This window comes from Anomaloglossus baeobatrachus, chromosome 6 (genome assembly GCF_048569485.1).
Source record: "Anomaloglossus baeobatrachus isolate aAnoBae1 chromosome 6, aAnoBae1.hap1, whole genome shotgun sequence".
Classification (NCBI taxonomy): domain Eukaryota; kingdom Metazoa; phylum Chordata; class Amphibia; order Anura; family Aromobatidae; genus Anomaloglossus; species Anomaloglossus baeobatrachus.
In genome coordinates, this window is record NC_134358.1 from 565,888,913 (window position 1) to 565,916,667 (window position 27,755).

The 27,755-nt window shown below is 52.3% G+C and overlaps 1 protein-coding gene across 4 annotated transcripts; it reads right to left on the bottom strand.

Annotated features, from left to right (window-relative positions):
• Window positions 1–1,342: 1,342 nt before the first annotated feature.
• Window positions 1,343–22,342, bottom strand: ATG9B (autophagy related 9B). Of its 4 annotated transcripts, none has more exons than XM_075315766.1 (15): window positions 22,183–22,342; window positions 12,746–12,882; window positions 12,116–12,161; window positions 10,524–10,586; window positions 10,117–10,284; window positions 9,467–9,608; window positions 8,435–9,183; window positions 8,192–8,345; window positions 7,328–7,507; window positions 6,675–6,920; window positions 6,369–6,583; window positions 5,920–6,028; window positions 5,748–5,832; window positions 3,962–4,113; window positions 1,343–2,740 (listed from the first exon to the last, which is right to left on the bottom strand). In XM_075315766.1, exons 2-14 carry the CDS (start codon window positions 12,852–12,854, stop codon window positions 3,974–3,976), a joined length of 2,406 nt encoding a protein of 801 aa, XP_075171881.1. In that variant the 5' UTR covers window positions 12,855–12,882; window positions 22,183–22,342; the 3' UTR covers window positions 1,343–2,740; window positions 3,962–3,973. The 4 variants fall into 4 exon arrangements, with proteins under 4 accessions (XP_075171881.1, XP_075171882.1, XP_075171884.1 ...); XM_075315767.1 differs by having other exon boundaries at window positions 12,746–12,960; XM_075315769.1 differs by lacking the exon at window positions 22,183–22,342 and adding an exon at window positions 13,357–13,535.
• Window positions 22,343–27,755: the final 5,413 nt, after the last annotated feature.

The window sequence follows — 27,755 nt, forward strand, 5'->3', positions numbered from 1 at the left end:
CATGACCTCAGAATGGAGCCATCAGTGACAAGGCTCCTCAGGGGTGGAGTCAGGCAGTCTGCATGACCTCAGAATGGAGCCATCAGTGACAAGGATCCTCAGGGGAGGAGTCAGGCAGTCTGCATGACCTCAGAATGGAGCCATCAGTGACAAGGCTCCTCAGGGGTGGAGTCAGGCAGTCTGCATGACCTCAGAATGGAGCCATCAGTGACAAGGATCCTCAGGGGAGGAGTCAGGCAGTCTGCATGACCTCAGAATGGAGCCATCAGTGACAAGGATCCTCAGGGGAGGAGTCAGGCAGTCTGCATGACCTCAGAATGGAGCGATCAGTGACAAGGATCCTCATGGGATGAGTCAGGCAGTCTGCATGACCTCAGAATGGAGCCATCAGTGACAAGGATCCTCAGGGGAGGAGTCAGGCAGTCTGCATGACCTCAGAATGGAGCCATCAGTGACAAGGATCCTCAGGGGAGGAGTCAGGCAGTCTGCATGACCTCAGAATGGAGCCATCAGTGACAAGGATCCTCAGGGGTAGAGTCAGGCAGTCTCCATGGAGCCCTTGGTGGACAAGGATCCTCAGGGAATGAGTGAGTCAGGTGGTCTGCATAACTAGCCTGAAACCCCGGGTGACACAATGATCCTCAGAGGTGGAGTTTGGTGGTTTGAATAACCTCAGAATGGATCTCCGGTTGACACAAGAATCCTCAGGGGTGGAGTCAGTGGATTTTATCGCCATTCATGATATGCTCAGTTCAGGTGGATCAGCGATTCTGCAGTAGATCCTGTGGGTAATTATTAGCCAGCAACACTGCTAGATCATAAATGCAGCCAACACCATATAGCCCATAGCACGCAGAGGCTGGTGCTTCATACCATCCTAGTTGGGCTCCTGGCCCTGGCACCAATTCTCTCATGGGGATGTTTGGCAGCCACTTATCTCCCATTTTCCATACAGGGTATATAGTATATGTTGATTACCGCTACGGCTGCCAATATGCATTTCCTTGTCTCCTGATTGAGATATGCCCCGTTATATAGCGAGGCTTCCTGCGTCCGGGTACAAAGGATGTAAATGTCTCCTCCCTGGAGACAAAGCAATGATCACAAAAGCTCTGGATCATTCCCCATAGTGATGGCTGACACCAGGAAGCAATAAAAGGGCATTGTTCTGTCCTACAGTAACCTCCTTTCTGTGCAGAAATGGCTGATGCCAGAAAATAAAAGCTTAACTGGTCCAGCAGTTCACAAACCTCTGACCTGGCTGATAACAGAGAACAATAGCTTATACTCCACCCATTTCTATTGAGCCACTTTGGAGACAAGAAGCCACACGTGGGCGCCATTATTATCTACAAGGATGTAAACATTTATTGCAAAATGAGCCATGCCGTAGCCCAGCGTCTGCAGTGCATCATTATGTGTGGTCAGCTCCGCCGGGCACTGAGCCGCCACCGCCGCCTCCTCAACGGGTACAGCTTGGCACGGTCGTCAGATGCATCTCTGCTGCAATGAGTGCACACGAGATATGTACAGGTGGAGCAGACCCTGTGCACCAGCACACCATCAGAAATCCCATAAAGCACCAATACTCTATGTACTAACACTCTCCGATGGTGGCCGGAGCGGTCCGGGGGGGAGCTCTAGCCTCATAGAGGCAGAGTACCTATATAATAATGTTCACTGGCTGATAACAGGGAGCACTAGCTGGGGCCCGTCAGGCCCTCCATTTGCACACCTCACTTCCTGAGCAGCAGTGAAGTATAATAGTGTTATTACGGGACGCTATCTTCACCCCTCGCTCCCGATAATGGGGGTTTGTACCTTTAAATCCTGAATACATAAAGTTTATATAAGTAACAGGTAATGCAATAGGCCGGCAGCACAGAGAACTATATCCATGAAGGCAAGGGAAGCGTCTAGCTTTATGGAAACCCCCTTTAAAAAAAAATAAAACAAACACATTCAGAAAGCGCAGGGGTCACGTCCGTCTGTAGTGAGTATGGAGCGAGTGATGACGCCTCCTAGGAGCGGCCATGAGGACTGCAGGTGAAATGTGTTTGGCGCAGCTTAGACATGAATGTGGGCCCTGCGCCCCGGCCGGTCAGCTCACCCCCAGTACAAAGGCACTTCTGTATCGCACGTCCCGGCATCCACCACAGGGGTTTAGCACCAGCCACCGGCCGTGATGTCATCGGTGATGGCGGAATACGCTGTACGCCTTCAATGAGGAGCAGGGTCACGACAATGATGGAGGCGGTGGTTGGAGAAACCATTGCACCAAGCACCTGGAGTCTCCCGCTGAGCAGGAGAGAGTCTGTGATTGGACGGGGCGGCCTGCGGCGGCCGAGCCCGCCGAGCAGGAGAGAGTCTGTGATTGGACGGGGCGGCCTGCGGCGGCCGAGCCCGCCGAACAGGAGAGAGTCTGTGATTGGACGCGGCGGCCGAGGCCCGGGAGTTGTTCTTGAGTCGGTGACAACAGATAATAACACTGTAAGGAAATCTCCGGATACACAGCAAGCAGCTTCTTCAAGTCACTGACATTAATACAGATGCTGCTCCTTTAAGAAGGGGGAGGGGCAGCGCACAGGGACCCCCTTAGTGTACTGCAAATGTCACAAGGTGCCCCCCAATCCGCTCTCATGGAAGCCAAGCACACACCAATATCTTCTGAAATCGCTGATGTTGGGGGAAGCGGCACCCCGAGAATCCATCCCCGGAACAAATGTCTGCAAATCCTGAGCTGCAAGAAAGCAGAAAATCTAATGAGATACGCTGCTGCTGAGCCGGGCATCTAATCCAGTCACCTGAGATACGCATCTAATCCAGTCACCTGAGATACGCTGCTACTGATGAGCCGGGCATCTAATCCAATCACCTGAGATACGCTGCTGCAGAGCTGGGCATCTAATCCAGTCACCTGAAATATGCTACTGATGAGCCGGGCATCTAATCCAATCACCTGAGATACGCTGCTACTGATGAGCCGGGCATCTAATCCAGTCACCTGAGATACGCATCTAATCCAGTCACCTGAGATACGCTGCTACTGATGAGCCAGGCATCTAATCCAGTCACCTGAGATACGCATCTAATCCAGTCACCTGAGATACGCTGCTACTGATGAGCCGGGCATCTAATCCAATCACCTGAGATACGCTGCTGCAGAGCTGGGCATCTAATCCAGTCACCTGAGATACGCTGCTGCAGAGCTGGGCATCTAATCCAGTCACCTGAGATACGCTGCTGCAGAGCTGGGCATCTAATCCAGTCACCTGCAATATGCTACTGATGAGCCGGGCATCTAATCCATTCACCTGAGATACGCTGTTGCAGAGCTGGGCATCTAATCCAGCCACCTGAGATACGCTGCTGCAGAGCTGGGCATCTAATCCAGCCACCTGAGATACGCTGCTGCAGAGCTGGGCATCTAATCCAGCCACCTGAGATACGCTGCTGCAGAGCTGGGCATCTAATCCAGCCACCTGAGATACGCTGCTGCAGAGCTGGGCATCTAATCCAGCCACCTGAGATACGCTGCTGCAGAGCTGGGCATCTAATCCAGCCACCTGAGATACGCTGCTGCAGAGCTGGGCATCTAATCCAGTCACCTGAGATACGCTGCTGCAGAGCTGGGCATCTAATCCAGTCACCTGAGATACGCTGCTGCAGAGCTGGGCATCTAATCCAGTCACCTGAAATATGCTACTGATGAGCCGGGCATCTAATCCAATCACCTGAGATACGCTGCTGCAGAGCTGGGCATCTAATCCAGTCACCTGAGATACGCTGCTGAGCCGTGCATCTAATCTCACGTCCTGTAATACCGCGCTGCGGAGCAGTATATGTATCCAGGTGTGTATTACACAGAACCTCATAACTCTGCCCTCGGACCCCGACTAATTATGAGCGCTCGTCCTGTCCATATTACTTTATAATAACCCTCCCCATAGACCCAACTCACAGGAGTCATGTGCTAGCTGCTCCCGCTGCTGCTTGTGCTGTGTGCGGAGGATCCCGGCTGCAGGGGGGTCCTTTCTTCAGCCTCTTGTTCCTCCTCCTCCCATCCACCGAGCGGCAGACCACGATAGCCGGAGCGCTGACCAGACCTGCTGCCTGTAGTGTGGACACATCAGAGGTCAGCAGGGGGGAATGGAGAGCGCCCAGAGGTCAGCAGGGGGGAATGGAGAGCGCCCAGAGGTCAGCAGGGGGGAATGGAGAGCGCCCAGAGGTCAGCAGGGGGGAATGGAGAGCGCCCAGAGGTCAGCAGGGGGGAATGGAGAGCGCCCAGAGGTCAGCAGGGGGGAATGGAGAGCGCCCAGAGGTCAGCAGGGGGGAATGGAGAGCGCCCAGAGGTCAGCAGGGGGGAATGGAGAGCGCCCAGAGGTCAGCAGGGGGGAATGGAGAGCGCCCAGAGGTCAGCAGGGGGGAATGGAGAGCGCCCAGAGGTCAGCAGGGGGGAATGGAGAGCGCCCAGAGGTCAGCAGGGGGGAATGGAGAGCGCCCAGAGGTCAGCAGGGGGGAATGGAGAGCGCCCAGAGGTCAGCAGGGGGGAATGGAGAGCGCCCAGAGGTCAGCAGGGGGGAATGGAGAGCGCCCAGAGGTCAGCAGGGGGGAATGGAGAGCGCCCAGAGGTCAGCAGGGGGGAATGGAGCGCGCCCAGAGGTCAGCAGGGGGGAATGGAGCGCGCCCAGAGGTCAGCAGGGGGGAATGGAGAGGCCCAGAGGTCAGCAGGGGGGAATGGAGAGGCCCAGAGGTCAGCAGGGGGGAATGGAGAGCGCCCAGAGGTCAGCAGGGGGAATGGAGAGCGCCCAGAGGTCAGCAGTGGGGAATGGTGAGGCCCAGAGGTCAGCAGGGGGGAATGGAGAGTGCCCAGAGGTCAGCAGGGGGGAATGGAGAGTGCCCAGAGGTCAGCAGGGGGGAATGGAGAGTGCCCAGAGGTCAGCAGGGGGGAATGGAGAGTGCCCAGAGGTCAGCAGGGGGGAACTATCGCCCAGAGGTCAGCGGTGGTGAACTATCGCCCAGAGGTCAGCGGGGGAGGGGGGGCTATCGCCCAGAGGTCAGCGGGTGAAGGGGGGGCTATCGCCCAGAGGTCAGCGGGTGAAGGGGGGGCTATCGCCCAGAGGTCAGCGGGGGAGGGGGCTATCGCCCAGAGGTCAGCGGGGGAGGGGGCTATCGCCCAGAGGTCAGCGGGGGAGGGGGCTATCGCCCAGAGGTCAGCGGGGGAGGGGGCTATCGCCCAGAGGTCAGCGGGGGAGGGGGCTATCGCCCAGAGGTCAGCGGGGGAGGGGGCTATCGCCCAGAGGTCAGCGGGGGAGGGGGCTATCGCCCAGAGGTCAGCGGGGGAGGGGACTATTGCCCAAGGGTTAACAGGGGAATTGAATCCCCAGTGGTTAGAGCTAAGGATCTCCCAGGGGTCAAAATCCAACAGGGGTCAGAGGAGAAGATCCCACAGGAGAAGATCCCAACAGGGGTCAGTCAGAGGAGAAGATCCCAACAGGGGTCAGAGGAGAAGATCCCACAGGGGTCAGAGGAGAAGATCCCAATAGGAGTCAGAGGAGAGAATCCCACAGCGGTCAGAGGAAAGGATCCCACAGAAGTCAGAGAAAAGGATCCCACAGAAGTCAGAGAAAAGGATCCCACAGCGGTCAGAGGAGAGGATCCCACAACGGTCAGAGGTTCCGGTATGATCCCATACATACCAGTAGATCCTATCCCTGTAATTCTTTTATCACTGTACATGGACATACCTGGTGCTTGTCTTTGATGCGGTGACATGTCAGACGCCTGCCACATCCCTAGAGGGCGCTGTGACGAGCCCTGATTCTGGTGTACCTGGAATGACAGCCCCAGCATTTATCAGTCTGCGCCGGAGCGGTGCATGGACTCGCATCATGTATGGACACAGCCGTGTATTCTTACCTCATGCATGTAAATGGCATGTAAGCTCATCTCCGCAGATGCAAATTCAGAGGCGAGCAGGGACAAGCGGGAGACGCTCTGGATCTGGGAATCACAGGGGGACATGGTGCTGAGAGAGGAGACAGGATCATTAATGGCAGGGACTACTACCCCTAACATCCATCAAACTACAGCGGACATGGAGAAAAAAATAACTAGCGCCAAGAAGATGGACTTCAATGATTTGTACATTTGAAGCCATCCATGTAGTACAAGTGTATGGCCTCAAGGTGGTGCTGTGTACACAGATTTCAGAAGATCTCACTTTATGGCATGCTGTGATGAACGTGTCAATTACAGATGAGACAAACACCAACATCTGAAGTGATGCTCCACATTTTAGCGCCCATTGACTTAAAGAGCAGAAATGCAGTTAATAAATGAGCAGAATTGTGCGCTCGGTCACCGACCTCTGCTGCAGGAGCGTCCGGTCGCTGTTGTACAGTGAAGTATTGGAGTGCATCCCTTGTGGTCGACTGGAGATCTGCGAAGCGGACATGGACGCCAACACACTTGCTGCAACAGATGCCGTTGTACTGGGCTGAGCAAAGCGGCGGTCTCGGGTGGGCAACCCGCTGGCGGTCAAGACCGGATGAACCAGAACGCTTGCCAGCAAATTATCAGGCTGAAAAAAAAAGGATGGCGCCGCAGCGTCAGCACCGGGAAGAAGTAACAAGTGATAAATATACAATGCGGGAGGACATGACAGTACTGACCACAGTGCCAGACTCATTGGACAGGATGGAGCTGCAGATGGGGGCATCGCTCAGGATCTGCCGGGCAGGGGGCGCGTGCGCTGCATCTTGCTGAACTTTCTCTTTCACGTGGCCGATAAACATCGAGCTCTCCAGCGGGGGGTGCCACTGAGGGTTCGTGATGGCAAAATGCATCAAAGACAACTCCGTCTTCCCATTCTCGGCCTGTTGGTACACGGAGGCCTGCGTCTGCCCCTCCGACATCCACTGTGGGGAGCACAAAACCGTGCAAGGGGATTAAAGCAATGTTACTGTATACAAGCCCCTCGTCTGCAGGAATCGCAGGGTTAAATAGGGTCTTTGCCTCATTTTTGCAAGATTCCTTGAATGTATTCTACCTAAGAAGAAGAAAACCTCCAACGTTTTGTGTTTACAGCTCCAATGCAAAACTATGTGTCTGCAAAGTTACAGTTTTTTTTGTAGTATTTTTATGCTTACAGTCTCATAGGTCTGCACGGGAGCTGCGTACACAAAGTGTCCGGAGATGTTACGCTACTTGCAAAGTTGCATCAATTCAATGTTAGCTGCATTGGATCAAGAAACAATTGGCTGCAAAAATGTTCAAAACACCCTTTAGAAGTGCCAGCTCCTCCGCCCGGCCCTGCGCAGGTCACCTGGGGGTTTCCATGCTTCCTGATGTCCATTTGAGCGAATGAGCAAATATCACCGACTCCCACGACCTCCACCGAAAAATTACGGAAGAAATCGATGATCTCCAGGGACTTGTGACGCAGGGAGAAGATCAGGATGAAGGGGGTGATGATGGGGCTGAGAAGTTCTTCTAGAATAAAGACCTACGATAGCACAAACAAGAGCAAAATGTAAGGCACCCCGAAATAACGCAGGCCACAGAACCCACAGAAACTCTGCAACAGACAGTGTATAACTACAGACGCAGCACCACACCACTACAGAACCAGCACCGCACCACTACAGATCCAACACCACTACAGAACCAGCACCGCACCACTACAGAACCAGCACACAAGCACTAGATCCAGCGCTGCTAGATGCAGTGCCACGCCGCTAGAGACACAGCGCCACTACAGACACAGCGCTGCTATATAGACCCAGCGCCGCCACACAGACACAGCGCCGCCACACAGACACAGCACCACACCACTACAGAACCAGCACCACACCACTACAGAACCAACACCACTGCAGAACCAGCGCTGCGCTGCTAGACATGCAGTGCTGCTACACAGACACAGCGCCGCCACAGACACAGCGCCGCCACACAGACACAGCACCACATCAATAGAGACCAAGCAACGCACCACTACAGAACCAGCACCACACCACTACAGACCCAGCACCACTACAGACATAGCACCACATCAATACAGACCAAGCAACCCACCACTACAGAACCAGCACCACACCACTACAGACCCAGCACAGCACGTCTGCGGTTCCCACACAATACAGTAATGCAATACCCAACTATATAGATTATAGGTGCAGGGACTACTTACAGCCTTGTACTGGAAGAGCTGTGCCAACTCATCGCGGGTTTCCGACTTATGAGCGTGCCCCTGCCAGTGGTCCGGCATGTAGTGGATGTGGGCTAAGACACATTGCAGCAGCTGCTCCGGGCACCACACCATGTGCTCATCAGGGATAAATGACCTGCAGACAGAGGAATATTAATCGTGAAGAGACACCTCATTATACTCCACCTGCTGGAGGAGCCTTTCTTTTCACGGACGGTCACTCACCTGGCTATAGTGACCAATACTCCCAGGACAGTAATGGCGGTCAGTATGTGCTGGACGGTTAACACATCTTCGTCGTACACGGTCAGAGCGATAAGGACCGCCAGCAGGGACCCCGCGAAGAAGCCCACATTCTTGGCAGTGATGGCCAACATCGGCGATGCAAAAGAGTTCATGTACTTTGTAGCCGGCTTATAACCGCGACTCAGCCGCGCCTGCAGCTCGTGCGTCAGCTCGTTAAAATGGCGCAGGTAAAGTCGGCCGTACAGGGACCAGCGTCTGGCGCCCAGGCTGCCCGGCTCCCTCTTGATGACTTCGGTGTAGCTGAAGAAGGCATAGAGAATCTGCCACACCAGTATAAACGGGCACAGGATGAGGTTTGCCAGTCCCAGAAGGACAATGGTGCGGCTCAGCTCCTGCGCCAGCTCCAGCCTCTGCCCTGGACGCTTGTACTTGGGCTGCAGGTTCCATTTGTTTTGGAAAAGAGACCCGGGACCCCAGAAGAAGAGAAACTCCAGGTTGTACTTAAGGCCCTGGCTGAGGAACGTGACCTCCCCGACCAGAGGGAGGCGGAAGCGGACCGGGAGGAGGCTCTTGTTGACCATGGCCACCATGTAGTTCTTGAAGCGCAGGATGCGGTGGTAGATGTCCAGCTCGGTCAGCTCCTTCTTGTGGACGCACATGGGCTGCTCTCTCTGCAGGAGGATGAGCCGGGCCTTCAGCTCCTGCCACGTGAAGTTACACAGCTCGTCCTGCAAGAAGTGGAGGGGGACACACTGACAATTAGGGGTACAGATCAGATTCGGCGATGCATTAGGTCTGAGGTCAGAAAGCCCCAGGCACTGCCAACTAGTAACGAGCCTGACCCATCTTACCTCAGCCCAGTCCTGCACTGGCCCAGCAGGATAAGCCTGGCCCAGCATGACCGGGGTGGGCCCAAGACGTCCTGCGCTGGTGCATGTATGTGCTGTGGTAATCTGCCCCCTCTCATACAGCCAGGAGCACATTACCCAGCGACAACTCCCGACTACTCACCGAGGGGATTTTCAGGGCTCGGATGAAAAATTTTCGGATCTCCCAGTAACTCAGCAAGTTACAGAACATCTTGATCAGGCGATAAACCCAAAATATGGCCGCCATGACCAGGAGGAAGATGATCCAGCCGCTCTGCTGTATCCTGTTCATGAGACAAGAAATACTCAAATCACATTATACTCCAGAGCTGCACTCACTATTCTGCTGGTCCAGTCACTGTGTACATACATTACTGATCCTGAGTTACCTCCCGTATTATCCTCCAGAGCTGCACTCCCTATTCTGCTGGTGGAGTCACTGTGTACATACATTACATTACTGATCCTGAGTTACCTCCTGTATTATACTCCAGAGCTGCACTCACTATTCTGCTTGTGCAGTCACTGTGTCCATACATTACATTACTGATCCTGAGTTACCTCCCGTATTATCCTCCAGAGCTGCACTCACTATTCTGCTGGTGCAGTCACTGTGTACATACATTACATTACTAATCCTGAGTTACCTCCTGTATTATCCTCCAGAGCTGCACTCACTATTCTCACTTATCTTGTACTGATCCTGGGTTACCTCCTATATTACACTCCAGAGCTGCACTCACTATTCTGCTGAAGGAGGCGATTTTACATATTTCTCAGCCTGGCACATACCTGAGGGCACATTGCTGGGCAGTCAGGATGGCGTCGGCGAGGGTCACCTTGTTTCGGTCAGGATTGACCCCTGTATGCGTGTGGTTGACGGGTATGTTGGCAAATAGGACGTCATATTCCACACAGTGAAATAGGAAGGTGGTGAACGTAACGACGAACAGGAACTGGCTGCAAAGGAGGTAAAACGGGCAAATGTGATTCCAAATGAAGTCCCAAGAGCCTACAATCTATACCAGCCACAAGAGTAAGGGCACAGATCCATGAATGTCAGAGAGGGAAGATTAATGGAGAATGAAAGCAGCTCAGCACACAGTATCACACAGAAGAGGCTCAGATGCATGGATCTGCAGACCGTGTCACATAAAATATGATTAGATACAGCAATTTCAGACACGTTTTCTACTTACACAAGTTCGAAGAAGTCGGAAAGCAGCATGCAGGCGAAGCCATTCTTCTGGTGAAAATGGTAAATGTGCAGCGAGCGGTCAAGGAAAAGTATTAGAGAGGGGCAGTGACCGGGGGGATGGGGGCAGTGACCGGTGGGGGTTTGACTGAGCTATGATACAACTGAGAGGTTGCTGAATAGCCTCTCACTCCCTAGCCCTTCCCCTCTCCCTCCCTAGCCCTTCCCCTCTCCCTCAATAGCCTTCCCCTCTCCCTCAATAGCCCTTCCCCTCTCCCTCCCTAGCCCTTCCCCTCTCCCTCCCTAGCCCTTCCCCTCTCCCTCCCTAGCCCTTCCCCTCTCCCTCCCTAGCCCTTCCCCTCTCCCTCCCTAGCCCTTCCCCTCTCCCTCCCTAGCCCTTCCCCTCTCCCTCCCTAGCCCTTCCCCTCTCCCTCCCTAGCCCTTCCCCTCTCCCTCAATAGCCCTTCCCCTCTCCCTCAATAGCCCTTCCCCTCTCCCTCAATAGCCCTTCCCCTCTCCCTCAATAGCCCTTTCCCTCTCCCTCAATAGCCCTTTCCCTCTCCCTCAATAGCCCTTTCCCTCTCCCTCAATAGCCCTTCCCCTCTCCCTCAATAGCCTTCCCCTCTCCCTCAATAGCCTTCCCCTCTCCCTCAATAGCCCTTCCCCTCTCCCTCAATAGCCCTTCCCCTCTCCCTCAATAGCCCTTCCCCTCTCCCTCCCTAGCCCTTCCCCTCTCCCTCCCTAGCCCTTCCCCTCTCCCTCCCTAGCCCTTCCCCTCTCCCTCCCTAGCCCTTCCCCTCTCCCTCAATAGCCCTTCCCCTCTCCCTCAATAGCCCTTCCCCTCTCCCTCAATAGCCCTTCCCCTCTCCCTCAATAGCCCTTCCCCTCTCCCTCAATAGCCCTTCCCCTCTCCCTCAATAGCCCTTCCCCTCTCCCTCAATAGCCCTTTCCCTCTCCCTCAATAGCCCTTTCCCTCTCCCTCCCTAGCCCTTCCCCTCTCCCTCCCTGGCCCTTCCCCTCTCCCACCCTGGCCCTTCCCCTCTCCCTCCCTGGCCCTTCCCCTCTCCCTCCCTGGCCCTTCCCCTCTCCCTCCCTGGCCCTTCCCCTCTCTCCCTCCCTAGCCTTCCCCTCTCCCTCCCTGGCCCTTCCCCTCTCCCTCCCTGGCCCTTCCCCTCTCCCTCCCTGGCCCTTCCCCTCTCCCTCCCTGGCCCTTCCCCTCTCTCCCTCCCTAGCCTTCCCCTCTCCCTCCCTAGCCTTCCCCTCTCCCTCCCTAGCCTTCCCCTCTCCCTCCCTAGCCTACCCTCTCTCCCTCCCTAGCCTACCCTCCCTCCCTCCCTAGCCTTCCACTCTCCCTCCCTAGCCTACCCTCTCTCCCTCCCTAGCCTACCCTCTCTCCCTCCCTAGCCTACCCTCTCTCCCTCCCTAGCCTTCCCCTCTCCCTCCCTAGCCTACCCTCTCTCCCTCCCTAGCCTACCCTCTCTCCCTCCCTAGCCTACCCTCTCTCCCTCCCTAGCCTTCCCCTCTCCCTCCCTAGCCTACCCTCTCTCCAGTCATCAGCACTTCATTTGCAGCTTTTGTTATTTCATTGAAAAGGATATCTTGGTGAAGAAATTGTCCAAGTTCTTAATGTGATGCCAGGAGTCTGGAGGGAGATAAAAAGAAAGATTGGAGAACTCAAAATATAGTGCAAAAATCTGCACCATGGCCCCTTATCTACCATGTGCCCTTTATATCACTGGGGTCTTGTGGGGGATGAATCTTGGGATGTGACCACTACCTCTGTGCCCCTGAATACGACTTGATACTTTTTCACTTTTGTCATGTAATATATTCCCCCATGAGTCTGAAAGGGGTTGTCTGGGAATAAATAGTTGCGGTCTGCCAAGAACAGCGCCGCCCCTGTCCACAGGTTGTGTCTATTATTGCAATTCAGCCAAAATGAGGTGAATGGAGCCGAGCTGCTATATCAGACAAAGCTAAGGACAAAGGCGGCCATGTTTTGCCAGATCCCTTTGAATGCCCCTGTATATAGGTTGTGAGGGCTGAAGCTGATCTGCAGGGTCCACTGGTAACATCCCCCCGACACTGCTCGTGAGGGTGCGGGGCGTCACACTCCCACCAATCTGATATGGATGACCATAAGAGTGGTCATCCATATCAAAGACGAGAAAATCCCCTCTCAGCTGGTCTTCGGTATTCGATTTTTGCGGCTGCTCGGGCTCTTACCTTTCACGGCCTCTGGAACGTGCACCAGTAAATCCTCTTCCCCCGGGGGCGAATCCTCCTCAAAGTCTTCTAACCTCTGATACTCTCGGAATTGCTCCTGCGGCTCCATCCTCACGACATCGCCCTCCGCAGCTCAGCTGAGAACACAAAGTGTCAGCAGGTTATCCCGGTGCCCCGAGGAGGAGCGCACGGGGGGGGGGATGATACCTTTTTCACTGCAAAAATAAAGAAAAATTAAAATAAATGATGCCGCCAGATGTCAGCGGGGAAATGTGTAACGTCCTACAAGCAGCGCTGTCATTTAACACCTTTACCGCATTTTAGGGTCCCTGACACTTTTTTTCCACAAGCAGCACATGTTCTAGGTGGGATTTTTCTTCCACCGGTTTACATATTAGTGGTGAGTAAGGGGTAAAATACAAGAAAATAATACACGTGTGCACACATAAAAAAAAAAGGTTTGTAAAAATATGGCATTTTTCACACAAAAATACAAAGAAAGGAGCCGACACTGTAACATAACTTCACAGTAACTAATAAATGCACTGGTAACATTGTAGCCACATTGCTCCACTTTCTCATGGATTTTAGTTACACTTTGCTCCACTCACATCCAAAGCTGCAGATGTGATTACATCAGACAATAACCTGATGTATAAGGTCTGAGCGATTACTGATGTTCCTGGAGGACGCTGAACCAGCAGAGAATAGTGAAGACAGTGACATCAGAGAAGAGAGCGAGACAGGGAGAAAGAAAGAAAGGGAGAAAGAAAAAGAGAAAGAAAGAAAGAAAAAGAAAGAAAGGGAGAAAGAAAGGGAGAAAGAAAGAGAGAAAGAAAGAAAGAAAGGGAGAAAGGGAGAAAGAAAGAGAGAAAGAAAGAAAAGGAGAAAGAAAGAAAGAAAGGGAGAAAGAAAGAGAGAAAGAAAGGGAGAAAGAAAGAAAGGGAGAAAGAAAGAGAGAAAGAAAGAAAAGGAGAAAGAAAGAAAGAAAGGGAGAAAGAAAGAAAGAAGAAAGAAAGAAAGAAAGAAAGAAAAGGAGAAAGAAAGAGAGAAAGAAAGGGAGAAAGAAAGAGAGAAAGAAAGGGAGAAAGAAAGAAAGAGAGAAAGGGAGAAAGAAAGAGAGAAAGAAAGGGAGAAAGAAAGAAAGAAAGAAAGAAAGGGGGGAAAGAAAGGAAAGAAAGGGGGAAAGAAAAGGGGGAGAAGAAAGGGGGGAAGAAAGGAAGGGGAAAGAAAGGGGGAAAGAAAGGGGGAAAGAAAGGGGGAAAGAAAGGTAGGAGAGGAAAAGGAGAAAGAAAGAAAGAAAGAAGGAGAGGAGAAGAAGGAGAAAGAAAGGGAGGAGGAGAGGAGAAGAAGAAGGAGAAAGAAAGGGAGGAGGAGAGGAGAAGAAGAAGGAGAAAGAAAAGGGAGGAAGAGAGGAGAAGAAGGAGAAAGAAAGGGAGGAGGAGAGGAGAAGAAGGAGAAAGAAAGGGAGGAGGAGAGGAGAAGAAGGAGAAAGAAAGGGAGGAGGAGAGGAGAAGAAGGAGAAAGAAAGGGAGGAGGAGAGGAGAAGAAGGAGAAAGAAAGGGAGGAGGAGAGGAGAAGAAGGAGAAAGAAAGGGAGGAGGAGAGGAGAAGAAGGAGAAAGAAAGGGAGGAGGAGAGGGAAGAAGGAGAAAGAAAGGGAGGAGGAGAGAAGAAGGAGAAAAAAAGGGAGGAGGAGAGAAGGAGAAAAAAAAGGGAGGAGAGGGAAGAAGGAGAAAGAAAGGGAGGAGGAGAGGGAAGAAGGAAAAAGAAAGGGAGGAGGAGAAGGAGAAGGAGAAAGAAAAGGAGGATGAGAGGAAAAGAAGGAGAAAGAGAGAAGGAGAGGGAAGAAGGAGAAAGAAAGGGAGGAGGAGAGGGAAGAAGGAAAAAGAAAGGGAGGAGGAGAAGGAGAAGGAGAAAGAAAGGGAGGATGAGAGGAGAAGAAGGAGAAAGAGAGGAGGAGAGGAGAAGAAGGAGAAAGAAAGGGAGGAGAGGGAAGAAGGAAAAAGAAAGGGAGGAGGAGAAAAAGGAGAAAGAAAGGGAGGAGGAGAGGAGAAGGGGAAAGGAAGGGAGGAGGGGAGAAGAAGGAGAAAGAGAAAGAAGGGGGAGAGGAGGCACAAAAAAGGAGGAGAGGAGACGCAGAGTTATGACATAAGTGAAAAAAAAAGTAAATTTCTTCGGGCAGTTTGGGAAATGACTGGATCTGAGAACGAACCCTGACCAGCAGGTGATACTGGGGGATGCGAGCCGTGATATTGGACCTTGCACTGTGGTGACCCGGGGGCGACGCACAGATTGTAGTGTCCGATTAGGCCCTGAAATCAGAGCGGAGCCCCGCTGCGCCCGCCTGATCCCGCTGATAAGCCGATATAAACAGGGTTATTCTTAGCTTTTCCTGGAGACGGGCAGCAGCGGCTCTTCCCGGCGGAGGCACACGGTGTCCTGGCCGGCAGCCTAGTGACACAGTAACACAAGCCACGTGCACCTCCGGATAAACAAGCGCAAGAGGCGACGTATTAAGTGTCACCCCGGCTCCATCACACGGCCCAGAGTCACACATCCAATGGCGGTCACCACCGAGAGGAGCCCTTAAAGGGAATGTCCATAAGGCTATGCAGATTACTGAATAGACCAGGGCCCGGATGGAGATTTGAAGAATCGTTGGTAAAACCTTCCTCCAAAACAATAAATAATAAAAACCTTATAAACCAGTTAAGCAAAACCTAACCAGAGACTATGCAAAGGATCCAACACAGCACAAGGTAACAGCCTTAACCCTTTCACGTTCTTATAAAGTTACAGATCAATTTGCGATTCGCTCCCCATTAGGATCCACCATGTTCCCCCGGTTATCAGCCCGGCTTTACCTGCCAGTGTCAGGCGGTGTCGTCCTCCCGCTGATCTCACCTGTCTGCACCGCGTCCGAGTGACTACAATCCAGAAAACACACGAAGCTCCACCCGGATCACAGCGACCGACAGCACGGGGTGTAATTAACCAGCCAGAGGCACCGGAAATAATCCGACAGGTATTCCCTGTTTATTGCACACAGTGCATGTGCGTAAGAGATATAGATTATATATATATATATATATATATATATATACATACACACGTCAATCAAACGGTTAAGGAACCACAGGGTTTACTGCAAACTGGTTACCAGAACTGGAGGAAAGATGGGAATAATAGACTATCCTTCCACTATAGTGACGGGAGAGCCTGTCCGCCTTGTGCCGGGATAATAAACCAGCAAGGCCCCATCACCAGGCCAAGGCCCTCCACAAGGCCGAGCCCCACCGCAAGGCCAGCCCCCTCGCCAGGCCGAGGCCTACCGCAAGGCCAGCCCCCTCGTCAGGCCGAGGTACGCCGCAAGGCCAGCCCCCTCGTCAGGCCGAGGTACGCCGCAAGGCCAGCCCCCTCGTCAGGCCGAGGTACGCCGCAAGGCCAGCCCCCTCGTCAGGCCGAGGTACGCCGGAAAGCCAGCCCCCTCGTCAGGCCGAGGTACGCCGGAAGGCCAGCCCCCTCGTCAGGCCGAGGTACGCCGGAAGGCCAGCCCCCTCGTCAGGCCGAGGTACGCCGGAAGGCCAGCCCCCTCGTCAGGCCGAGGTACGCCGGAAGGCCAGCCCCCTCGTCAGGCCGAGGTACGCCGGAAGGCCAGCCCCCTCGTCAGGCCGAGGTACGCCGGAAGGCCAGCCGCCTCGTCAGGCCGAGGTACGCCGGAAGGCCAGCCCCCTCGTCAGGCCGAGGTACGCCGGAAGGCCAGCCCCCTCGTCAGGCCGAGGTACGCCGGAAGGCCAGCCCCCTCGTCAGGCCGAGGTACGCCGGAAGGCCAGCCCCCTCGTCAGGCCGAGGTACGCCGGAAGGCCAGCCCCCTCGTCAGGCCGAGGTACGCCGGAAGGCCAGCCCCCTCGTCAGGCCGAGGTACGCCGGAAGGCCAGCCCCCTCGTCAGGCCGAGGTACGCCGGAAGGCCAGCCCCCTCGTCAGGCCGAGGTACGCCGGAAGGCCAGCCCCCTCGTCAGGCCGAGGTACGCCGGAAGGCCAGCCCCCTCGTCAGGCCAATATCCACTGCAAAACTGATCTGTGTGAGAATGGCAAAACCAACCAGAGGCTATCCTTCCTGACAGAGGCAGAATAAATGGTCATCTGTGGTCCTCCGGCAATAATTGGGCCTATTACTCAGTTTGTCCCAGGAAAGTGACTGGGGATGAAAGTTGACTATCCTCTGCCACCAAGACAAGAAACACACCCACGAGGCTATCCTCAGCCACAAAGGCCATCACAGCACTATCCCCTCTGACATAAACAAAAATTAATAGGAGGCAACAAAGGTGAAAACCACCACAAGGTCAGCCTTAGACGATGGACTTATGGACAGAGACAGCTGCCACCAGAAGACATGCCTCTGGTACGACTATCCTGTCACAAAGACCAACCATAAGGCACAGGATGAGCACTCTCGTCAGCGTCCTCACACAAACCCCCCAATAAGTCCCTAGCATTATATATACAACATGTGCGATGGTGAACGCTGGGGACGGTACCGGGGCACTGACTTCACGTGTTGTGTCAGTGTCGTCCGTCAGGCCACCTCCCGTGGTATGTGGGGTGACTGCATTCATACATAGCTCAGGGAGCACTTCACTGATAATGAGCAAGTGACTCATAATGAGCAAGTGACTCAATTATCTGAGCATTGGACAATGCCGTCATCACCGTACAGGCAAACAACTGCAGCTACAGAGCCTGGTGCCAAGCGGAGGAGACCACGAGAAGAATGGCAGCCCCAGCTCAGGGACCGCGGGTGGCCAGAGGTCAGGAATACTGAAAGGTCTTATCCCGCAGCAGCTGAAGGGTCCATCTGTAAGTGCGGGGCGGGGGGGGGAGATGAGCCTCCGATCCTCCAAATAATCTAAACCCAAAAATATCAGATTTGATTCCCAAATTCCTAATGTCACTTTTAGAGACCCCAAATACCCACTTGTGCTGGCTTCTCTTGCGGCTGTTACAGAGGCCTGGATTTCTTTGCCTTTTTTGCCGCTTTTATGGTGAATGAAACTAACTTTATTTAAACATGAAATGTAGACAAATTGCACCAAATACGCAGCAGAACCTGCTTTTTGGAAGCAGCTTTTTTACTGCCAAGAAAACAAGTTTTGCTGCAGAAAAAAAAAGCAACGTGTGAACAAAACCTTATATTGTATCAGGGGTTAGAGACAAATACTGAGGGAATAGACAGAAGGCAGGCGCTGGAGGAGGCCTTCCCTAATTATGTGCGTTCCTCCACGCCCCCCACCCCCCGGCTGGAGCTCACGGATTACTGTCACCAGCGCCCCCCACAGGCAGTGTGGACTGGGGTAAAGTGGCATCACTGTGGGGACTGTGTGGCTCAGTGGCTCCCTTGGCCTTCTAAAAAGAGAAATGAAACTACAGTACCAGGGGACAATATAGCCATATAGCCATAGCGGCGTGTGGCTCTAATGACGGTACCGCTGTGGGGGCCGCATATCTCAGTGGTACCGCTGTGGGGGCCGCATATCTCAGTGGTACCGCTGTGGGGGCCATGTGGCTCAGCGGCACTATTGTGGGGGCCGCATACCTCAGCGGCACAGCTGTGGGGGCCATGTGGCTCAGCGGCACTATTGTGGGGGCCATGTGGCTCAGCGGCACTATTGTGGGGGACGCATACCTCAGCGGCACAGCTGTGGGGGCAGCGTGGCCCAGCAGCACCCATCACTGCTGCCGTCCGAGGTCCCAGCCTCCCGCAGCCGTCCCTGCTGGTGACAGCACTGAGCGCAGACGTGCGCTGCCTCATGTCTCATCCCGACACATCCACACAGGAGAGAAGACAGCGCTCCCGGCCCAAGCCTCTAATCATACAGATGCTCCCAGGATCACGAGAACGAGACCAAAATAAACTGCCAACCGCCTAAAGGGGCACAACGTATCCAACCGCCCTAGATACAGCAGCTCAGCAGCCTGATGCATGTACATACACTTATTCCTTAGGCCCCTTTCACACATCAGTTTTTTGCCGTCAGTCACAATCCGTTTTCTCGACGGATCCGTCGCAGATTGTGGCACAACTGATGCGACGGATCCGACTAGCTGGGCGCTAAATAATAATTGGAGCATGCTCAGTTTAAAAAAACGGAATCCGTCGACGGATTCCGTCATTTGACGGATTCCGACGGATCCTGCGCCCATAGGCTTCCATTCAACACAAATGGCAAAAGATCCATCACTGTCCGTTTTTTTACAACGTATACAAAAAACGTTACTTTGTCCGTTGTCTCCGTCCAACGGACAAACAATTTTCGACGGATCCATCGAACGACGGATGAAACGTGAGGCCATCAGGCGCTAATACAAGTCGATAAGAAAAAAACGGATTCAGCGACATCAATTTTATTCAAAATTCAACGAATTGTGACTGATGGCAAAAAAATCAGCTTTAAGGCTTCTCAGCTGACATCAGAAAATGGACACAGAAGCCAAGCATTATACCGCTATACAGTGCCCCAATATGATGACAACTACAGTGACACACAATAACGAAATATCACCATACATTACTTATCATACTGTATTATACCCCAGAGCTGCACTCACTATTCTGCTGGTGCAGTCACTATGCACATACATTACATTACTGATCCTGAGTTACCTCCTGTATTATACTCCAGAGCTGCACTCACTATTCTGCTGGTGCAGTCACTGTATACATACATTACATTACTGATCCTGAGTTACCTCCTGTATTATACTCCAGAGCTGCACTCACTATTCTGCTGGTGCAATCACTGTATACATACATTACATTACTGATCCTGAGTTACCTCCTGTATTCTACTCCAGAGCTGCACTCACTATTCTGCTGGTGCAGTCACTGTGTACATACATTACATTACTGATCCTGAGTTACCTCCTGTATTATACTCCAGAGCTGCACTCACCATTCTGCTGGTGCAGATAATGGATGTACTATGAGTGCTGCTCTGGAGTATAACACAATGTCCTGTAATGACTATGATTAAATCTCAGCGGTCTGCAGCGCTGATTGGAGAGACGTTGCTCATGGACAGGAGTCCTCCTCGCACCTCTAATAAAGGAGAAGAACCTGATGACTGAAAAGAAAATGGCAAAAGAAGCCGTTTCTGGTATAATTTATTCCCTCCTAATCTACATTGCTTTATATTATGCGGCTGTTTCACGTCGTTCCCGGTAAAGGGATTTTTCTGCCACTTTCTCGGCCTGGTAACGTCCGGGGCCGGTGACCCTGCTGCAGGAGGACAGGACTTTGTCACATGTAATAGATATGAGGCCGCCCTGCCCGTGTTATAATGACCGGACAGCGTCAGCTCAGGGACCCGAGTATTTATAATTATATAATGACCGGTCATTACACAGGTATAGATATTAGAGTTGGCAGCATCAGGTCCTGTGCACTCTGCGGACCCCTGTGACCACCATGCCCAGGGCCCCTCCGCCTGGGATCGCCATGACCAGGGCCCCTCCGCCTGGGATCGCCATGCCCAGGGCCCCTCCGCCTGGGATCGCCATGCCCAGGGCCCCTCCGCCTGGGATCGCCATGCCCAGGGCCCCTCCGCCTGGGATCGCCATGACCAGGGCCCCTCCGCCTGGGATCGCCATGACCAGGGCCCCTCCGCCTGGGATCGCCATGACCAGGGCCCCTCCGCCTGGGATCGCCATGACCAGGGCCCCTCCGCCTGGGATCGCCATGACCAGGGCCCCTCCGCCTGGGATCGCCATGACCAGGGCCCCTCCGCCTGGGATCGCCATGTACAGGGCCCCTCCGCCTGGGATCGCCATGTACAGGGCCCCTCCGCCTGGGATCGCCATGTACAGGGCCCCTCCGCCTGGGATCGCCATGAACAGGGCCACCCCGCCTGGGATCGCCATGTACAGGGCCCCTCCGCCTGGGATCGCTATGTACAGGGCCCCTCTGCCTGGAATCGCTATGTCCAGGGCCCCTCCGCCTGGGATCCCCATATACAGGGCCCTTCTGCCTGGGATCCACATGTACAGGGCCCCTCCGCCTGGGATCACCATGTACAGAGCCCCTCTGCCTGGGATCGCCATGAACAGGGCCCCTCTGCCTGGGATCCCCATGTACAGGGCCCCTCTGCCTGGGATCCCCATGTACAGGGCCCCTCTGCCTGAGATCGCCATGTACAGGGCCCCTCTGCCTGGGATCCCCATGTACAGGGCCCCTCTGCCTGGGATCCCCATGTACAGGGCCCCTCTGCCTGGGATCCCCATGTACAGGGCCCCTCTGCCTGGGATCGCTATGTACAGGGCCCCTCTGCCTGGGATCACCATGTATAGGACCCCTCTGCCTGGGATCCCCATGTACAGGGCCCCTCTGCCTGGGATCCCCATGTACAGGGCCCCTCTGCCTGGGATCCCCATGTACAGGGCCCCTCTGCCTGGGATCCCCATGTACAGGGCCCCTCTGCCTGGGATCCCCATGTACAGGGCCCTTCTGCCTGGGATCGCTATGTACAGGGCCCCTCTGCCTGGGATCACCATGTATAGGACCCCTCTGCCTGGGATCCCCATGTACAGGGCCCTTCTGCCTGGGATCGCCATGTACAGGGCCCCTCTGCCTGGGATCGCTATGTGCAGGGCCCCTCTGCCTGGGATCGCCATGTACAGGGCCCCTCTGCCTGGGATCGCTATGTGCAGGGCCCCTCTGCCTGGGATCGCCATGTACAGGGCCCCTCTGCCTGGGATCGCCATGTACAGGGCCCCTCTGCCTGGGATCGCCATGTACAGGGCCCCTCTGCCTGGGATCGCCATGTACAGGGCCCCTCTGCCTGGGATCGCCATGTACAGGGCCCCTCTGCCTGGGATCGCCATGTGCAGGGCCCCTCTGCCTGGGATCCCCATGTACAGGGCCCCTCTGCCTGGGATCACCATGTATAGGACCCCTCTGCCTGGGATCCCCATGTACAGGGCCCTTCTGCCTGGGATCGCTATGTGCAGGGCCCCTCCGCCTGGGATCGCCATGTACAGGGCCCCTCTGCCTGGGATCCCCATGTACAGGGCCCCTCTGCCTGGGATCGCTATGTGCAGGGCCCCTCTGCCTGGGATCGCCATGTACAGGGCCCCTCTGCCTGGGATCCCCATGTACAGGGCCCCTCTGCCTGGGATCGCTATGTGCAGGGCCCCTCTGCCTGGGATCCCCATGTACAGGGCCCCTCTGCCTGAGATCCCCATGTACAGGGCCCCTCTGCCTGGGATCCCCATGTACAGGGCCCCTCTGCCTGAGATCCCCATGTACAGGGCCCCTCTGCCTGGGATCCCCATGTACAGGGCCCCTCTGCCTGAGATCCCCATGTACAGGGCCCCTCTGCCTGGGATCGCCATGTCCAGGGCCCCTCTGCCCGCAGACAGCACAGGGTGGGCTCTCACCTTGTCCCAGGCTGTACGGGGAGCCCCTTCTCATTGCAGCCTGCAGATCTCACTTGCGTCCCGGCCTTGGCTGTGGCCCCGGCTCCTGCTGGGCCCCGAATCTATGCTATTGTGGTGACCCAGCTGCTGAGTGCAGGGATTGGGGGCGGGGCGTTGAGCTCCCTGCGTCCTGATTGGCTACTCTCGGTGTCATACACAAGACCAGAGAGGACAACAACTGTAACCCCCTCACTGCCGGCCCGAGTACTTATAGCATGGAACAAGACATGGCCGCCCCTGTGTCACCTGACCAGTCCTGCGTCTACTGCTGAGCCTTGTATCTAATCCTATCATGTGTGATACTGTCTGCTGAGCTGTGTATCTAATCCTATCCTGTGTGATACTGTCTGCTGAGCTGTGTATCTATTCCTCTCCTGTGTGATACTGTCTGCTGAGCTGTGTATCTATTCCTCTCCTGTGTGATACTGTCTGATGAGCTGTGTATCCAATCCTATCATGTGTGATACTGTCTGCTGAGCCATGTATCTAATCCTCTCCTGTGTGATACTGTCTGCTGAGCTGTGTATCTAATCCCATCCTGTGTGATACTGTCTGCTGAGCTGTGTATCTAATCCTATCCTGTGTGATACAGTCTGTTGAGCTGTGTATCTAATCCTCTCTTGTGTGATACTGTCTGCTGAGCTGTGTATCTAATCCTCTCCTGTGTGATACTGTCTGCTGAGCTGTGTATCTAATCCTCTCCTGTGTGATACCGTCTGCTGAGCTGTGTATCTAATCCTCTCCTGTGTGATACTGTCTGCTGAGCTGTGTATCTAATCCTCTCCTGTGTGATACTGTCTGCTGAGCTGTGTATCTATTCCTCTCCTGTGTGATACTGTCTGCTGAGCTGTGTATCTAATCCTCTCCTGTGTGATACTGTCTGCTGAGCTGTGTATCTAATCCTATCCTGTGTGATACTGTCTGCTGAGCTGTGTATCTAATCCTTTCCTGTGTGATACTGTCTGCTGAGCTGTGTATCTAATCCTATCATGTGTGATACTGTCTGATGAGCTGTGTATCCAATCCTATCATGTGTGATACTGTCTGCTGAGCCATGTATCTAATCCTCTCCTGTGTGATACTGTCTGCTGAGCTGTGTATCTAATCCCATCCTGTGTGATACTGTCTGCTGAGCTGTGTATCTAATCCTATCCTGTGTGATACAGTCTGCTGAGCTGTGTATCTAATCCTCTCTTGTGTGATACTGTCTGCTGAGCTGTGTATCTAATCCTCTCCTGTGTGATACCGTCTGCTGAGCTGTGTATCTAATCCTCTCCTGTGTGATACTGTCTGCTGAGCTGTGTATCTAATCCTCTCCTGTGTGATACCGTCTGCTGAGCTGTGTATCTAATCCTATCCTGTGTGATACTGTCTGCTGAGCCGTGTATCTAATCCTCTCCTGTGTGATACCGTCTGCTGAGCTGTGTATCTAATCCTCTCCTGTGTGATGCTGTCTGCTGAGCTGTGTATCTAATCCTCTCCTGTGTGATACCGTCTGCTGAGCTGTGTATCTAATCCTATCCTGTGTGATACTGTCTGCTGAGCCGTGTATCTAATCCTCTCCTGTGTGATACCGTCTGCTGAGCTGTGTATCTAATCCTATCCTGTGTGATGCTGTCTGCTGAGCTGTGTATCTAATCCTATCCTGTGTGATACAGTCTGCTGAGCTGTGTATCTAATCCTCTCTTGTGTGATACTGTCTGCTGAGCTGTGTATCTAATCCTCTCCTGTGTGATACCGTCTGCTGAGCTGTGTATCTAATCCTCTCCTGTGTGATACTGTCTGCTGAGCCGTGTATCTAATCCTCTCCTGTGTGATACCGTCTGCTGAGCTGTGTATCTAATCCTATCCTGTGTGATGCTGTCTGCTGAGCTGTGTATCTATTCCTCTCCTGTGTGATGCTGTCTGCTGAGCTGTGTATCTAATCCTATCCTGTGTGATGCTGTCTGCTGAGCTGTGTATCTATTCCTCTCCTGTGTGATACCGTCGGTCAGAGACCAGTCATCACATTTGCAGGGGCTGCACAGCAGCAGGGCTCATTGGTTGGAAGGGCCGTTTTTATTAGATTTTTCCTTTCTTCTATATTTACTGTGGTCAAAATATTGAGATCGACACAAATTTTGGTTTTCACATTTTGCGGCTTCAGTTTTCGGAGCAGCAATTTGCAAATGACAGATTGGTATGAAAAGTGATCGGATGAACTGGGAAATCATTCCTGCCCATAAAAATTACCGCAATCACAAAAGAACTATTTCCGTACATCGCAGATCCACTGAGACTGCCCCAAATTAGGGGGCACTGTACTGGGGTGCAGCGCTTCGTCCCTTCCTTGGCTCGGCAGCACGGTGATGTGGGGTGCAGGCTCAGACTCTGCTGTGCTCGGTACATTCACTTATTAAAGGTTCAGTTATTTGAGCAGTGGTTTGAACGATGTGATTGTTACGACAAACAATAAAAGACAGGTATTTATAGAGGATGAAATTCGTGAATGAAATGTTTGAATAGCAATTGTTACATTGTAACACTGACAGTGCAGGGATCACACAGATCTCCTGTTAATGATACTATATATTCTGTACACACGTCCATAAGGTATTGTACAATTATTTCCATTGATCTTGTACAAGGAATTAACGGATCCAAAAAAATATCCACGAATATGTTCTCATTCCAATGCTCCTGAATTACTTATTCCCCTGGAACTCGATCAGCCGCATTTAGGACTTGAATTTCCGTTCCTCCTTTTCGCCGGTCAAACGCTAATGAGTGAAGAATCTCCATTAACTTTACACAATTTTCTAAAGTTGGACGAGAATATTTTGCTATCCTAAATGATTTCATGTATAATGATGGAACGTTTTGGATACGTTGTTCAGTCGCTCACAATTATGGTAAACGATGGGTCGTTAATGTGAGAATTTGATTATTGGCCAATGTAAATGCTAATTAATTCTTTGCTATACTTGAAGTTTTGTCATATACAGTTCACACTCACGGCCTCCTGTGTAAGCATCTTTCGCTTTGAGACAGAGGCTGCTCAGCCAAGAATATAGGAGAAGTTTCTCTGTTAGATATCTGATATTCTTCTTCATTACAGGCACATTGCACTGCACACGGTCCCCATTCAGCAATCACACAGGACAGCCTGTTGACTTTTGTCTCAAACCTGGACGACTCTTTTCACCCCTCGGCTCCGAAGACGATTTTCGTTTTTACAGTTTAAATTTTTCTTCCTCTTCTTGCAAAAACCATAACTTTTATTATTTTTCTGTCGAGGTGATGATGTCGCTGTGTGGTGGCCATTGCTGTTGGGCCTGTAGGGTTGGGTGCTTTGCCTTACCCTAAGGGTGCTTTGGGGTGCTAGCTGCCAGGGCGCCCCAGCAGTGTTCGACGCACCTTTAAGGTTAGGAATTATGGACCCACTGAGAGGTTCACCACAACAGGGCGAGGAACTGTGAAATTCAACAATGTTGATCCAAATGAATGCAAGCTGACTGCTTGCACTCAGGATCTGTAGAGTTAGAGCTATCACCAGCACAGACAAGAAGGGAATGAGAATACTTAAAGGACACAAAGAGAAGTGCTGATGAAAACAGCTGAAAGGGTGAGGAACTCCGCAGGGTGCTAAATGGAAAGCGATAAAAACTAAGCAGATGAAATACAAGAAGATATATAAAATGCCATATTCACCAAGCAGGAATAATAGAAAGTCAGGGAGCAGTTTACACAGCCAAACACTGCAGCCTTCTATAGCCGGACACCACAGGACTGTCTGTCACCAGTGATGCACCTATGACAATTATTTAATGGCCTTCAGCTCAATCTCAAGCCATGGCGACTTGATGGATGAACGCTCTGTGGGAAGATCAATCTTGTGCAGCCTAGATAGGTCCACCTGGGTACTCTCCACCTAGATGGATTCAACAGGGTCTTCTCAACCTAGATGGGTTCCACAGGGTCTTCTCCACCTAGATGGGTTCAACAGGGTCTTCTCCACCTAGATGGGTTCAACAGGGTCTTCTCCACCTAGATGGGTTCAACAGGGTCTTTCCACCTAGATGGGTTCAACAGGGTGTTTTCCACCTAGATGGGTTCAACAGGGTCTTTTCCACCTAGATGGGTTCAACAGGGTCTTTTCCACCTAGATGGGTTCAACAGGGTCTTTTCCACCTAGATGGGTTCAACAGGGTCTTTTCCACCTAGATGGGTTCAACAGGGTCTTTTCCACCTAGATGGGTTCAACCAGGTCTTCTCCACCTAGATAGGTTCACCAGGGTACTCTCCACCTAGATGGGTTCACCAGGGTACTCTCCACCTAGATGGGTTCACCAGGGTACTCTCCACCTAGATGGGTTCACCAGGGTCTTCACCTAGATGGGTTCACCAGGGTCTTTTCCACTTAGATGGGTTCATCAGGGTTTTCTACGCCTACATGAGTTCACCAGGGTCTTCTCAAGTTGCTTGTCTTTCGCTTTGCCTTGCTCCTTCTATTTTTCTGACCATGATGTCCGTGGAATGTGTCATAAAATAAGAAATTTCCATGTTGAATTAAATGGTAAAATATATATATATATATATATATATATATATATATATTATATGCTACTCCGCCATTGTTCATTGTGTTCATTGATCACTTTCTAACGTTTTCTTTATGTAGGCAGAGTAGAATGAAGTCGTAAATGGGTGTCACTAGGCGGTTGGTCAAAACCACGTGCCACAAGGTCGCTCTATCTTTTTCTTCTAGGAAAGTTGGGAATTCTGCATTTCCACTGAATTTCAGACCTGCCACAAAAAAAATCTGCTTTCTTCATTTCAGTGATCTTGAACGTTTGCTGAGAAGAAAGTGCTAACGAGGACAAAGCAGCTGATATCACTCGGTCATGTGATTGAATTATAAGAGCACTGGAGGCTTGAAGTCAATGTCTTTTTTTGATAACCATGTTTATCTCTAAAGAAACATGTGCATTCAACTTCATGGATTTGTCAATAAAAATGTAAAAACTGATAATGTTTAGAATTCTACGTCAGTTACCATAGAAACAGATGAATAAAGAAGAAAAAACACAATCTATGAAATGTGAAAACAAAAATGGGTGCCAGTCTCAAAACATTTGGCCCCGACTGTACAATGGGAGAGCAGTAATGGGGGGGGCACTGTGGAAAAATATTATTACTATGGAAGCGGGCACTGAAAGGCAGCTTAAATACTAATATACATGGAGGTAATGGGAGTATTATTACTATAGGCACTCTAGAGGAGTATTATTACTATGCAGCACTCTGGAGGAGTATTATTACGAATATGGTCACTAGAGGAGTATTATTACTGATATATATATATATATATATATATATTTTTTTACTGAAATGGGTACTCTGAGGAGTTTTATTACGGATATGTGCACTCTAGAGGAGTATTATTACTATGGATGCCCCTGTGAGATGTTATTTACTGTCTGGTATGGGCACTCTAGAGGAGTATTATTATGGATATTGGCACAGAATTGGAGTATTATTATGGATATGGGCAC